The sequence below is a fragment of the Cynocephalus volans genome, chromosome 2 (assembly GCF_027409185.1).
Source record: "Cynocephalus volans isolate mCynVol1 chromosome 2, mCynVol1.pri, whole genome shotgun sequence".
In the NCBI taxonomy this organism is placed as follows: domain Eukaryota; kingdom Metazoa; phylum Chordata; class Mammalia; order Dermoptera; family Cynocephalidae; genus Cynocephalus; species Cynocephalus volans.
The window spans coordinates 203,825,295-203,841,760 of record NC_084461.1 but is presented as its reverse complement, the minus strand read 5'-3'; the positions used below and the strand labels follow the sequence as shown (position 1 = coordinate 203,841,760).

Below are 16,466 nucleotides of genomic sequence, written 5' to 3'. Positions count from 1 at the left end.
GAGGGGATAAGGACTCAAAGGGAGTATGAGAGGGGGTGAGAGAGAGTGTTAGTACTCTTCTGTTTGTTGATCTAGCTTCTGGTTACAAAAATGTGTTAAGTTTGTAAAAATTAATTTAGTTGTGCAATCACATGCATTTTATGAATATATACTCTCAGTAAAAAATTTTAACTGTTTGCTTGTCAAATAAGTTTGGGAAATGTTGTCTTATGCAGTTCTTTTGGCCAGGAATGCTCTTCTTTCCATTCCCAAAATATGGAAATCTTAATTCAAATATTTATTTAATCATTATATTTCAGGTAGTTTTACCTGAGATACCGTAGTAAGCAAAACAGATAAAAATCCTCTCTCTCGTGTAGCTTACATTCAAGTGTCACCTCTGGTTTAATGCTTCCCCAGTCTCCTCAAGGTAGAAATAATTACACCTTCTGTTCCACTCTTACTTCATACTGCAAGGATGACATTTAGTACCAGTTAATGTAATCTTTGAAGTCAGAGTGCCATGTCTTTTTCATTTTTGTGATCCCACTACCTACCTCAGTGTTTGACACCAAATAGTAAATAAATAAATATTTTCTAAGCAACAAGAATTTACTGATTGCTAATGTGTGTAACATATTAAGAATGCAAAGAGATAAAAAGATCAGCCATATAGGATATGAATACCATTAATTTAAAAAATATGTGTGGTAGTATACATAGGCACAGAGAAAGAAGGAAAAAAAGAGCTTTAGATCTACTAAGTTTTGTAAATATTTATGATTTATTGTTAAAAGAAAAAAGCAAATTTCTATGTAATGTGTATAGAATAGAATGACTTTATTTTGTAAAGCAAATCAATAAATAAATGCCGATATAGGTATATGCAGTTAATCTGCATTATTACTAGATTCCATATTTGTGAATTTGCCTACTCACTAAAATTTATTTATAATTCCCAAACCCACACTCTTTCATTTTTGCAATTATTCATGGATATGTGCAGAGCAGCAACACATCTCAGTCATCTGATGCGTGCATTCCCAGGTGAGGTCAAACAAGGCCACTCTGCACTCTCGTTTCATGTGTCCTTTCCTTGGTCTACTCAGTGCCCCATTTTTTACATTTTTGTTCCGTCTTTGGTGATTTTGCTGTTTAAAATGAACCCCATGCATAGTGCTGAAGTACTGGTTAGTGTTCCTAAGTTCAAGAAGGCTGTGACATACCTTATAGAGAAAATACATGTGTTAAATAATGTTCACTCACTCATGACTATAGTGCTATTGGCTGTGAGTTTAATGTTAATGAATCAACAATATATATTAAGTAATGTGCCTTTAAACAGAAACAGACATAAAACAAGTTATGTAATAATTGGTTGACAAAAATGTTGTGACCAGAGGCTCACAGGAACCTAACCCTATATTTCCCCTAAGAGCAGCAGTTCAGTATTCACTAATTCAGTGTTCATGGCAACTTTGTAGAACATGACTACTGTGAATAACTAGAATCAACTGTGTGTGTGTGTGTGTGTGTGTGTGTGTGTGTAGAGATAGATAGATGATTGTGCATGTTTGTATAAGCAAGAAATGTGGAAAGAAATGTGAAGTTGTTAACACTAGTCACCTCAGAGGGTAACTTGAGGGTAGAGGAATATAAAGGAGGCAGCAGTGTAGAGTGGTTAAGAACATGGACTCTGCAGCCAAACAGCTGGGCTCAAATCCTTGCTCTACTACTAACAGCTGTATGATCTGGGGCAGGGGTCAGTACACTTTTTCAGTAAAGGGCCAGATAGTAAATATTTTAAGCTTGGCGGTTAATTCTGCCATTATAGCATGAAAGACTCCATAGACACTCTGTAACTGAATAGGTACAGTTATGTTGTTATGAAACTTTATAAGAACTGGTGGCAAGCCCCTGATGTTACATAAATTACTTAACCTCTCTGCACCTCAATTCCTTTATCTGTAAAATATGGGTAATAGTAATACTTTATTGGGTTATTGTGGAGATTAAAAGAGTTAATGTCTATAAAGTGCTTAGAATAGTGCCTCGTTCAATAATTTATTATTTTTTGTCTATGGTTTCACTTGTTACAACAAGCATGTATTACTTCAATAATTGTAAAATATCAAATAAAGAAAACCAAAAGTAAAATAAAGAGAATACCTGTGCCCTCATAGAATTTACAATCCAGCTGGAGAGAAGACACTTGGACATAAAAGAGGAGTTACCACGCAAGACAGCAGAGACTATGGGCCAAATGAGTGAGTATAGAGGCACTAGAGACTACAGAAGCAAGAAGGGTGAGTGGTTGGTTACCTGAGGCTGTGCCTCAGTAGGAAGGCTCTGTGGAGAAAGTGACACCAAGCTGACCCCAGAAGAAAAGGTAGTATTCAAATAAGCAGCAAAGGAGAGGAATGTTGTTAATAAAGACAAGAGGGCAAGAATGCTGTGACATATCTGGGGCACAATGATCGGCCCAGTTTAGCTGAGACTGAGAGTTTGAGCAAGGGAGAGTGGGAGAGAAGATAAGAAGTAGGTAGAAGCCAAGTTGTGGCAAATCTAGAATTCCACATTAAAGAAACTGGATTTAATCCTTAAAAGCAACAGAAAACCCCTGAAACTTGGATAATGAAGTTGTTTGGTTTTGGGGGGTTTTTTCTATAATTAAATGCTTTAGTTAAAAAAAATCACTCCAGCTCTAGGACCACCAGAGTATCTTATGTTCTTAAAAAGAACTGCTGAAGTTCTTTTTAAGAATAGGTCTTACTTACTCACTATTACCTCACTGTTTGAAGTAAGTCTTCAAATACTAGAATGTATTTGGTTAGGTTCTGGAGGATTACAAAATTTAGTGGCAGAATTAGCTGATAGCTGTTACAACTTTAGGGAGACTACACTAATCTAATTGGAATTATTTTAATGTTAACAGTCAGGACTTTAAGAATAAATGGCAGAAGTGTTTCTTTGTTCATCAGGTTAAGGTTGAAATAATTGCCTGGGTAGATCAAATTTAAATTCTTTTTGTAGGCCATGCACAATATTTTTAAAGTTGGAAGGACTTTAGAAATAACATAATAAAATGCACTCATTTCACAGGAGCCAAAAAGAAACCTAGAAAAGTGCCTCGTAGTTCTGTTACTGTGCCGGGTAACAGAACTAGCAAGTGACAGAACTTTAAGTCTTTGATTGCCTTACTTACTTATTCAAATTCAGGAGTCTTTTTACTATACTACACAGTTTCAACTGCTGAAGTTTAAATAATTCTGTGATTTAGAGGCAGGTACCACCCACAAATATGACTTTAGATGAAAAAAAAAAATTTCCAAAAAAGCTTTTCTATACTATAGATCTGATTCTAGAATGTCTTTCAGACATTCTAGATAGATATGATTTTACTATATAAGAATGCCTCTTCTTTGGTACACTATATAGAGGTAATGTATTAAAACTTCATCCTTTTTGTCAAACCATATTATATTCAGTTGTTTAAAAGATATATAATAACATTATTACTCTTGCATGTACGGGGGGTGTGTGTGTGTATAAAATCTTTCGGAAAATTGCTTTTTGTACCCATAAATCCTGAGAAATTAAGGTTCTTTTCTGTGACTGAGTAATAGTTGGCATGGCATGAATACAGTAACTTATTGAAAATATTCCAAAACTTAGAGGCAATACTTAAATAACCCATATGTAAAACTAAATAACTTGAAAACATAAAGACATTTACTTTAAATATACAATCTAAAAGGCCATTTGTAGTAATGAAGATCATAGCGGGAAAAGGCCTCTAGAGTTCTGTTACTATTCTATACTCTAGGTATTTTTTTCTCAGCTCAGCTGCTCAAATAGTTTAAGAGCCATTATTTATGTTTTTATAAACGTCTAATACATGAAAATACTACGGCTTGATAACAGAAACACTACTACAAATTATTTTAATAAGATAGTGTGTTAATGCCAGAAGTCATGTTTGACACCTTAGCTATCAAGTTATGTGACTTTAGAAAAGTTACTTTACTTCTCTGAGCTTTCCTCCTTATTGCAAGGTTTAATTGAAATAATAACATAAACGGGGCTTCTGGTCAAGAAGGCAGAATAGATGGTTTCTAGCATCACTCTTTCCTACAAATCAACCAATTTACAACTTTTAAAAACCAAAGGCAGCCAAGCTGGGGCCGCTAGAACTCAGGGGAAGAGGAGGAGAGACCTACAGAGTTCATGGAGGAGAAGCCACAATGAGAGAAAGAAAGGACCACTCCTACCATTTCAAATTGCAGCCACTTCAAGACTGGAACTGGTGAGCGCACAGAGAAAGAACTGGCAAAAGCCGCTGCTGTGCCCTTCATATGAAGTTGCTTGGAGGCGGCAGGGGAGAAGAGGGCCTTGGTGGCCCTCAGGCCAGCAAGACCACTAACAGGGTTCCTGTGGACTCACATAGGAGTGACGAGCCACAACAACTGAAAAAAGGAGCCACTAAGAGGTCTGTGAGTCATCTCAAGGGACTAGCACATGGCCCAATCCATGGGAAGTGTCTGGAGTGCAGGCGGTGGGAGAGATGGGCCACTAGGGGAACACTGGGGCACAGCAAGGACAGCTGATCTGCCCCCCAATCAGCACAGGCCCACTCTGTGTAGACTTGTCAGGAATATAGAACTGCAGGGGGAGCAGTTTGCTGTAAAGACTCAGCCCCAGACCAGAGTTTCTACACAACCCAGGTGTACCGGAGACCCAGAAGTACCTACAAAGTCAGCCATTAAAACCTGAGCTGCCCAAAAAGCCTTCCCCGGGGAATCAGCAACAAAGCACCAATTTAACTCAACCACAAGGCTCAAATGCTGGTCCCCATTGGAAGTTCCCCCATTTTAGAAGTAAGCAAAGGACAACAAATTAGTTCCAGTGCAGAGTTTAAATAGTGGGAACAGCAAATAATCCAACACAGAATTGAAAGAAAAAACAGAATATCCACAGACCAGAGACAAAATTTGATATTAACTAGTAAAGGTCTCGCTTCACCAAAGAACACCTATAAAACCTAGAGGGACTGGAAGCTCCCTGGGCCCCCAAGCTGGGGAAGGGGGAGGGCTGGGGTCCTCAGCCATGCCCCCCAGCACCCACACCCAGCCCAGTGAGGACCACCAAGCTGCCATAGGAAGTACCTGAGCTCCTGAGCTGGGCAGTGGGAGGTCAAGGGCCTCAGCCACACCCACCCGACATCTGCAACCAGCCCAGTGATGACAACTGAACCACCACTAGAAGTCCCCTGTTCTCCTAAGCCAGGGCAGTGGGGGGCTGAGGGCTTCAGCCACACTCCCCCAACATCTGCACTCAGCCCAGCAACAACCAAGCCACCACTGGAAGCCGCTTGCAAGAATGAGGGGGTTGCCATGGGCCTCAACCATGCCCCCCCCTCCTTCCTTCTCCCACTTTATATGCTTGCCCCTTCTCCTCTACCCCTCCCACCCAACTGCTCTGCAACAACATCTTAGGATGTAAAAACAGATGGAGCCAGGGACCGACGTCTCCTCCCGCAACAAGGCACGCCATCACTGCTACAGGGCCTGCCTGGGGTCCTAAGCATGGAGCCGGGGACCAACCCCTCCTCCCTCAACCAGGCAAGGAGGATGCCAAAAACATCACTTCCATTTGGGTGGCCCAACACAGCCACCACAATAGCCATGGCTGCTGCAAAAGCAGCTAGACGCCACAACCACCATGCAGGTAGCCCGCCAGTGACTTGAGTGCAGTGACTTAACAAGAGTAATCAGTGGAGATCAAAGAAAGAAGACGTCTCTCTCCACAAAGTCCATTCCAAAGTGATAGAATAAGCATCTGCTCTATGATAATAGTGGAGGACCTGAACACACCTCTCTCAGCATTGGACAATTCACCTAGGCAACAAATCAACAGAGTAACCGTTACTCTTTCAGAAGGAGAGAAGTAATATAGGGTTATCAGAGGTGGGAGGGGGGATGGGGAGAGACTGGATAAGGGACATAAAGAATAAGTACAATTTGCAATAATATGTATGTTAATAATATTGATTTGATCAACATATGTCAATGCAGAATCCCCCAAATATGTATAATCAGTTATGATTCAATAAAAAAAAAAATTCCTTTACACCCTGTAGTGGATTGAATTATGTCCCCCCGAAACTCACTGAAGCTTGAATTGTATCCCCCTCATTTTATGTATTAGAAACTTAGCCCCCACTGTGACTGTTAAAAGGGTGGGAAATCCTATTATGGTAATTGAAAGGTGGAGCCTTGAAGAGGTGATTGGATTGTAGGACCATGCGGTAGTGAATGGATTAAAATGGTGGTCAGAGTTGTGGTTCTGAGGGCTTTAAAAGAAGAGGAGAGTCTTTCTCTGTCTCTGTCTCTGTCTCTGTGTCTTTCTCTCTGTTTCCACCGTCTTGCAGTGTGAGACCCCTGGGTCACTGTCACCACCACCAGATGGACTTTGGACTTCTCAGCCTCAGAAACTGTAAGCAATAAATGTCGTTTTTCTTTATAATTACCCAGTTCCATGTATTTTGTTATAAGCAACACAAAACAGACTAATACACACCCTTTACTCAGATTCACCAATAGTATATATTTTGCTCCATTTGTTATTTATTATATCTATCCGTTATATCCGTCTGTCTTTCTACCCACCTACATACATACAAGGGTACTTCAAAAAGTTCACGGAAAAATAGAATTAAAAGATAATACAAATTTTTCCACAAACATTTTCTACATATTGTTCTGAACCATTTGAGAGAAAATTTAAGAAATTTACCTACAGTAATATTGACTCTTTTTTTTTTTTGCTGTTTTAGCATACATGTAGAGACATGTAACCATCACAATACGCAGGATACTAAACAGTTCCATGACCACAAAAAACTCCCTCACACTTCTTCCTTACAGTCAAACCCTACTCCCACACCTAAATCCTGGTAATCACTGATCTGTTATCCTTTCCTATAGTTTTGTCTTTTCCAGAATTTCATGTAAACACAGTCATGCAAAATGTAACCTTTTGAAGTCAGCTTCTTTCACTTGCATCATGCCTTTGCAATTGATTCATGTTGCGTGTATAAATCATTCATCGCTTTATATTGATGCTGAGTAGTAGTGCATTATAAGCACACACCAGTTTGTTTAGCCACTCACTGATGAACATTGAAATTACCATTTCAGTTTTTGGCACTTATGAATAGAGTTGCTATAAACACCCATGTACAAATTTTTATGTGAACATAAGTCTGCATTTCTCCAGTGTAAATACCTAGGAATAGGCTTATTGGGTCATTTGGTAAGTGTGAATTTAAATTTATAAGAAATTACCAAACTATTTACCAAAGCAGCTTTACCTTTTGCACCAGCAATGCATGAGTTCCCATTGTTCTGCAGTCTTGCCAGCACTTGATACCACCAGTTTTTTTTTAAAAAATTTAACCATTCTAATAAATATGTAGTGGTATCACATTGTGGTTTTAATTTGTATTTTCCTAAAGGCTAGTGATGTTAACCACATTTTCATGTGTTTATTTGCCATCTGTATGTGTTCTTAAATAAAGCATTCATTCTAATTTTTACTCATTTTTTTTTTTTTTTTTTTTTTTTTTGTGACCGGCACTCAGCCAGTGAGTGCACCAGTCATTCTTATACAGGATCCGAACCCACGGTGGGAGCGTGCCGTAATTTTTACTCATTTTTAAATTGGGTTGTTTATTTTCTCATTGTTGATTATTACGAGCTTTTTTTCATTATTCAACTCCTTTGTTGGATACATGATTTGCAAATGTTTTATCCTAATTTAAGTTATTAATTTTAATAAAGTCTAGTTAATTGAAAAAAAAAGAAAGAAAGAATAACATAAAGCCCTTGGCACAGTGCCTGATACATGGTAAGTGCTAAAAAATGTTACCTTCTATAATTATTACTATTGTATTAAATAACAAAACCATTCTGTCACTTAAAATTTACTGGGAGAAGTAGCTCATGCAGTCCAAACTACAAAGATTTGTTTCTATCGAAAGGTCAATTTGTTAATTTACAGTGAGAAAAATAACTGCCAAGCTGATTGCAATTCATATACCCAGCTCAGTATTTCCCCCAGGAAGGAAACATACTTAGGAAAGCAAATGAGATCAGGAGTCTGCTTGGTGAGTATATTGAATGCAAGCCAGAAAGATGATGCTTTCTCTCTGCTTTAATTCTCCTTCAACCTCAATCTTTTCTATCTCTGCTACAGCTTAATATTCCTAAAGCAATTATTTTAGGAATAATTGATCAAACTCTCTGACTTCACATTGACTACAGAATGAAGCATAAATTCCTCAGTCTGGCTTTTAAGATCCATATTAATGTGTCCCCAAAGTTCCTATCCAATTTTATTCCCTACATGATGAGCCCTCCATTCCAGTAAAGATGAGTTCTTTCTTATTCTCTGAAATATGCCACATTTATTTCTTATTCTGAACTAAGGCATATGCTAGGTTTTCCCCATGGAATTCTCTCTCCTCTAACCAAATCCTGTCATCATTCAAGGACCACTTTAAGTCCTTTCATGAGGAATATACAAAGCATTTGAGTCCACACTAAATCTCTAAGTTCCTATAATTTGTATTGCCTTATTCTTTTTCACATATATGTAAATCATATACTGCTTTGTATATTGACTTAACTCCTATAAATCTTATTTCCCTAACCTGATTATAAACTTCTGGATGATGAAAATCATTTTTGTTTTTCGGGGTATTCTCTCAAAAAATACAGTGTTACATATATATTATAAAATATTGAGTCCCAGTGAATAAACAAATCATGCTTTAAGGAATGTCATGGGACAGGCTAAACTTGCCCAGGTGAGTCTAGCAAGGTTGCCTGGCCAGGGCATGCTCCCCTAGGCTCCGAGTATCCAAGTTTCTCTCAGTGTTCTCCCCTTTGGTTCCTGTAATTACATGATGGTATGCAACCCGTTTCCTAATTGCTGCAGGAAGTGAGTGTCTAACAAAGAACAATTCTCTGAAAACATCTTTTTGTTTCTGATTTCTTTTACTCTAGAAGATTTAAATAAATAGGCATGAAACAAATACCCAGTAAGTTACTTTGTAGGAATCTATTCTAAATTTCTGAATATCCTCAGTGTATCAGGCAGTTAAAACGCAGACATACTCTTCCAGACTATTATGTGTCAATTAAGCGATACAAGTTCTGCTTTAAAAAAACACCAAAGATTAAAGTCATGATTCTGAACTAACTCACTAAATGGTTATTGATTTTCTTTCAATTCTTAACAAATACCTTAGATGCCTTTTGTATTCTGACGGAGTGAGAGAGCTGAGCAGTGGCCATTGTAGTAAAGTGTCAGGATTCTTTTAATTCTAACCTGTAAAAAAAAAATTAATCAGAGACCTTGCCTAACATAATACTTCCTATCTTACTCTGCCCAAAGATGGAACTGAAAAATTCTAAAAACAAACTAAAATCAAGGACAGTTAAGTATAAACTCTTTCCCAGATTGTTTAGAGAGAAATTTACCAAGCTCAATTCTGAAGAAGCAAAGGAAGAATGAATACTAAAATAGTTCTATTGGGCCCAAGATGATTTACGTGTTCACAAATTCATTTGGAGAAGAAAAATAAATTGTAATTCACCTAAAGACTCAACAATATATCTTACTCATCCTTGTTATTCCCTCAGAGTGAAACAGTTCTTTCATGAGGAATATACAAACCATTGCACTCCACACTAAATCTCTAAATTCCTATAATTTGTGTTGCCTTATTCTTTTTCACATATATGTAAATCATATACTGCTTTGTATACTGACTTAACTCTGTATATAGCAGGGGCTCAAAAACATTTCTTGAATTAACCTCATGTGTAATTTATTTGCAAATTCAACTCAAAAGTTAATGTTTTCACTTTATACCCATTAGGATTGCGATTGAAAAAAATGGCATATGACGAGTACTGCTGTGGATATGGAGAAATTAAAACACGTGCGCTGCTGGTGAAACTATTAAATGGTGTAGCCATTGTGGAAAACAGTATGGCAGTTCCTCAAAAAGTTGAACAGAATTACTATATTATCCAGAAATTCCACCTCTAGGCACAAATCCAGAAGAATTGAAAGCAGGAACTCAAACAGATACTTGTACACTAATATTCATCACAGCATTATTCACAACCCAAATGTCTATAAACAGATGAATGGATAAACAAAATGTAGTCTATACAATATATTCAATCTGAAAAAGGAATGAAATTCTGATACAGGCTACAATGTGAACGAACCTTGAAACAGTACGCTAAGAGAAAAAAGCCAGACACAAAAGAACAAATATTTTGATTTCACTTATATGAGGTACCTACAGTAGACAAATTCATAGAGACAGAAAATAGAATAGAGGTTACCGTGGGCTAGGGGGTGGAAGGAATGGAGTGTTTAATGTGTGCAGAGTTTCCATTTGGGATTATGAAAAAGTTTTAAAAATGGATAATGGTGATGGTTGCACAACACTGTGGATGTGCTAAGTGTCACTGAATTGTACACTTGAGAATGGCTGAGGTTGTGAGTTTTATATTATGTGTAGTTTACAAAAAAAAAAAAAGTAATTTTTAAAATACATCTTGTTTTCACCTGTATTGCTTCATTAACATAAAAAAGAAGCAAATCTTCCCCTTTCAAAGTCCTTAATTTAATTTTACTTGGGGCTTCTTTTCAAAGTTTTAGGGAGTTCTGACCAAAATACTTACAAAATAGCTCATCTAAGGAAATGCCATTCTGGACTACCCAGAATAAGGCTATCCTGTTTTTGTGTATTGATTAATGCAAGATTGTAGAAGATTTTGCCAATGAAAGATAAAATTATTTAAATACACTGCCACAAGGTGGTGATAGAGATTATAAACAGGTAATATTTAATTTCTCTCAAATTATTTCTTCAGAGAAGCACTAGGGGACACTCTTTTTTAATATTTTATATGAGACTGAAAACCACCTAATAGTCCTTTGGTCCTTAAAGATTCCATGGTATCTTTTGTTGACTTCAGAGTAGAACCTTTAAGTTTGATTCATCACATCATTTGCCTCCCTTAAATTTCAATAAAATGGGGGGAGAGAAGTAGCTACAAGAATTTAAGCTCTAGTCCTTGCCCATTAAATCATAGTAAACTACCCCCTACTGGATAGTTATTAGTTTTAGATAGTTATTAGTTTTATTAGTTAGATAGTTATTTAGTTTAAGAGGAATAATGATTTTTAAATAGCTTCCCATATTGCTGGGTTTTTTAATTTCTCTATGATCATAAGACATTCTGATGGCAATTCTAGACAATCAAACCCCGAAAAGAGCATCACACAATTAGAACACAATGCATTACTACATCCATATTTTGAAATGCATAGATGGCCTGGATTAAACTAGTATTATCACTGAAAACTCTGAGATATCAAAGGCACTTGCTTTTGAGAAAGGATTCAAGCTAGTCACTATTAGCATTTGGTTAATTCCTTGGGAATTAAATTTATAAAATAAGTAAAATAAAATTTTATATTCACATACGTATATAAATCGAGAAATATAATTGGCAGTATAATGTAGTAGAAAGAGGCCTTGGAGTTAAGGTACCTGGGTTCAAGTTCTGACTCTACCTAGCAGCCATGTGACCCTGGCCAAGTTACTTAATCTCTCTGGGCTTTAGTTTCCTTTTTGTAAAACGGAGATAGTAAATGAAATTCTTCAGGGCTCTTTCAGTGTTTATCTAAACGTGTTCATCTGGAGAGGTAGCATAGCACAATGGTTACTCACATGGACTCTTCAGGAGCCAAACTGCCTCGGACCAAATCTCAGTCTACGTACAATTCACTTGCCATATGACCTTGGGCAAGTTGTATGCACCTCAGTTTTCCCATCAGTAAAATAGAGAAAATAATAGTATCTACTTCATAGGGTTGTTTTGAGGATTAAGTTAGTAATTATTTGTAAAGCACTGAACACTTTCTGACACATTATATGTAACAAAGAATGTTTACTTTAAAAAATCATATTAGAGTTCAATCTCCTGATTATCCTCCAGCTTCCCAGTTGTTCCTTCTCTGTTCTCTTCAGACTTTTTCCCCTGCCATTTTGGTGTTCTTCAGAGTTCTGTCCTAGGAGCTCTTCTTTTTTTACTTATAAACACTCCGTGGATGAACAAATACACTCCCATGTCTTAATCACCATTTCTATTTTAATGATTCTTATATGTATATTCCCAGGCCAGGTCTCTCTTGCAAGTTGTTGACCTCCTCCTCTAACTATCCATGAGATAGTTCCACTTTGATGTTTTCAACACAACCAGTGTGAATTCTTCTCCACTAAAACCTACTTCTCTGTTCCCTAGCCAGTGAATGACATCATAAAATAGGTATTTGCTCAAGCCTAAAACCTGTGACTCACCCTGATCTTTCTTCATTCCCATGTCTAGTCATCTTAATATTTCTCAAATGTGTTCACTTCTCACTTTATCCATGTTGTTGTCATCTCTACTTTAGATCAGACCAGCCTCATCTTTTGCCTGGACTGCTGCAACCAACTATCTGCTGCCACTGGTCTTATCCTTTTCCAGTCTTCTTTTTATTGCAGCCAGAGTTTTCTTTTTAAATTATAAACATGATTATATAATTTCTCAGACTGAAATACTTCAATGGCTGCTCACTGCCTTCAGAATAAAATCCGAACTCCTTATCATGGCTTCAAGATTTGGCTCATGCCTCCCATTGCCTCTTCCCTAACCATTTCTCTTACGCTTTTATGCACTAGACATTTTTATCTTCTTTACCCTGAAGGACTATATCCTCTCTAGCTTTCAGACTTTTGCAATATTCCCTCTGCCTGAAACATCTTCCTCCGTTCCCAATTCCTACTCCTATATGTCTCCTAGACATGGCTTAATATAATTTTCTCAAGGAATAATTTCCTGATTCTCACTACCACCACTACCAAGTCCAGGTCACATGCCCATCGCAAAATATACTGTATCATAGTTGCCTTTATGTACCCCCTACATACTGTGAGCTAACATGAGGGCAAAGTTGTGTCTGTGTAGCTCATTCTTTATTTTCTGAAGTTTTTTAAAAAGGTACAATTCACTAGATTTTAGTGTATTCACAAAGTCTTACAATCATCACCACTAATTCCAGAACATTTTCATCACCTCTAAAAGATACCCCACACCCATTAGCAGTCACTCCTATTCTCTCTTTCCCTCAGCCCCTGGCAACCACTGGTCTACCTTTGTCTCTATGCATTTGCCTATTCCAGACCTTTAATATAAACAGAATCATACAATATGTAACCTTTTGTGTCTTGTTCAGCTCATTCTTAATCTTCAGCATTATCACAGTATTGGAACAAAGTAAGTGCTTAATAAATATTTGCTGAGTCAATGGAGAAGCACTATAGAAAAAATGAAGAATGAAGGGTCTAGAAAAGAATTCAAAACTTTAGAGGCAGGAGAGATTTTAAATGTCATTGCTATGGTTTGAATGTGTCCCCCAAAGTTCATGTGTTGGGAACTTAATCTCTAATCCAAGTGTTGAGAGGTGGGATCTTTAAGAGATGAATGGATTAATGTCATTATTGTGGGAGTGAGTTCATTATCAAGAGAGTGGGTTTGTTATAAAAGTGAATTTGGCCCTCTCTTGCCCTCTCTCATGCTCTCTCTATCTCTCTTTCTCACTATGTGATACATTCTATCATGTTATGATGCAACAAGAAGGTCCTCACAAGATGTGGCCCCTCAGTCTGGGACTTTCCAGCCTCCAGAACTTTAAGTTAATAAATTTCTGTTCTTTATAAATACCCAGACTCAGGTATTCTGTTACAGCAGCACAAAATGAACTAAGACAGTCATCTACTTCAAATATCTAATTTTCTAGATGAGGAAATCAAGATCTGGAGAAATCATGGATTTACTCAGCATTAGTCAACCACGTAGTGGCAGAATTGAGACTAAAACTCAAGAAGTTTGACTCACAATTTGGTGGTTTTCTAGACTGATTCCCCAAAATGAAATCCCCCTTTGCTTTCATTCCATGTAATGTGATGCTCTACCAGTACCTCCCTAGTTTGGGGGCTTGCTTGCCATTTCTAAACATAGTAAGGTCTTTTTCCAGTGTTCTGGAATGAGTTTGCTTCAGGAAGACAAAGATACTTCAATTATTTTCCAGAATAGTCAGGCTCCTTTAAACCTCTAACTATTCTGCCGCTACTGTTTTTTCCCTTTGAGCAGGTGTTTTGTGGCAGTCTGCTATTCAAGTACATACACTGCTTAATTTTGAAAGCTCACAAGCTGACAGCCCCAGGAGGTATGACTCTAGTGATCATGCACTGTCAGAGAATAGCTCTGATTTTTTCTAACACCTTGTTCTGACTCATTATCTAAAAACCTAAATGAGATTTCATAACTATGGATTTCAAGAACACAATTCTAACTTTCAAATGTACTGTCTTTTGCTTTAATATTTGCTTGCATTTTGTATCCACAAACATGAAACTTCACAAGGAATCAATACCATTCACTCTTATGTTTGATATGTCCACTTTGTGACAAGGATTATGATCTTAAGAAGGAGGAAAGCTTTCTGTGTTCTTTCTGATAAAGATTCATTCCAGGCTTACCTCTTGACCTACATCTCAATTGCCCTCTTGTAAATGGTGGCACAACTGCTAACTATTTTACCCCTTCTGTGTGTGAAACAAGATTCAGATAAAGATTAACCAGTTGTCATTTATTTTATTAAGGCCTAAACCGCTCCCCCCCCTCCTTTTTTTGCCATTCCAAGTGAAGCAAAAACCAAAATTTTATTACATTTGCCCAAAGATAATCAAAGTTGATTTATTAAGGCTCTCTACCCATCTTTCCCAATCTTATAAACTTTTTTTTTTTCAAGAAAATCCCCTATCAATTGAACACTGGATTCTGAAATGTAACCAGGTAACCTTCCTTATACATGCATGCATGACATGAAGGATGGTTTTACTCAAGCGGAGTGCATGTCAACATAAATGAGTTCAATAGATTCGTAAAGCTGAAAAGGAGCAGAGACATTCCCTATTACTGATTCAACCCCTTTAATTTTAAGAAAAGGAAAGCCAATAAAGTGGAGGAAGGATGGTCTTTTCAACAAACAGTGCTGGAACAAGAGGATATCCAAAGAAAGGAAGGAAGGGGAGGGACAGAGAGAGCAAGAGGGGGGAAAGAAGAGAAGAAAGAAAGGAAAGAGAGAGAGAGAAAGACAGGGAGGGAAGGAATGAAGCAAGAGAGAGAGAAAGAGAGGAAAGGAGGGAGAGAGGGAGGAAAGGAAGAAAGAAAGAAGGACAAAAGAAAGAAAGAGAGGCGAAAGGGAAGGAGGGGGGAAGAAAGAAAGAAGAGAACTTCAACCTAAATCTCATACCATACACAAATATTAATTCAAAATGGATCGCAGATTTAAATGTGAAACATAAAACTATAAAGAAAAGTGAAGCTCAGCAAAGGATTTGGTCTGTCAAAGCTCACCCAGTTACTTAGAACTTTCACAGAGATTGCTTCAATAAATTATTATTCACCATTTGAACAATTTCCATCTGGCTCTGATAATTCCCCTACTCCATGCTCACTCAGAGTTAAATGGTTTCCACTATATTAATTGGGTATTTGTTCATGCGCTTTTGATTTTTTAATATCTTTTTCATGCTACTTCAATTATTCATTCGTTTAACTTTTACTAGGCAACTACAATGTGCCAGGCATCGTGCAGAATTACAAAATATAAAATACTGTTCCCATCTCAAGCGATCTATGGTCTTTCTCCCTCTTTCTCCCTTTCCTCCCTCTCTCCCTCCTTTCCTCTTTCTCTCTCTCTTGCTTCGTTCCTTCCCTCCCTGTCTTTCTCTCTCTCTTGCTTCGTTCCTTCCCTCCCTGTCTTTCTCTCTCTCTCCTTTCTTTCTTCCCTCCCTCTCTCTCTCTCTCTCCCTCCCCTCCCTTCCTTCCTTTCTTTGGATATCCTCTTGTTCCAGCACCATTTGTTGAAAAGACTCTCATTAGATTATCATCCTAATGAGACTAAAACCCCCTTAGGTGCAAGATCTATACCTTCACTGCGTTCTCACCAACCGAGTGCATGACGTACTACACAGCCCACCCAATGCTCTGCACCCTTGACCACACTTTGGTGATTGGCTAATCTTGAGTTTCAAGACACCCTCTTCCCTTCACCGTTTGGGGAACTAAAGTCCGCAGAAATTAAGTGGCAAACCCTCGGTAAGGTGAAAGAGGCGCTGAGGTCACTCCGGGGACTCATCCCCACCCTTCTCACCTCTGGGTCTTTGCCAGGCGTTGATTATGGCAGGACACCTCTATGGCTGGAGAAAACCTGACCCAGGTAAGATAAATCCCAAAAGCTCCACACACAGCTCCTTCCAATACCCAGACGTGTCTGCCTGACCAACT

At 37.8% G+C, this 16,466-nt stretch overlaps 1 protein-coding gene across 1 annotated transcript in view; it reads right to left on the bottom strand.

The window, feature by feature from the left end:
* The window catches only part of HORMAD2 (HORMA domain containing 2), a 97,346-nt gene extending 81,207 nt beyond the window's left edge, over positions 1-16,139 (bottom strand). Inside the window, exon 1 of the mRNA XM_063087744.1 lies at positions 16,110-16,139. Within this exon, the coding sequence (XP_062943814.1) occupies positions 16,110-16,139 (30 nt within the window). The remainder of the gene's footprint in view (positions 1-16,109) is intronic.
* Between the last annotated feature and the right edge of the window lie 327 nt (positions 16,140-16,466).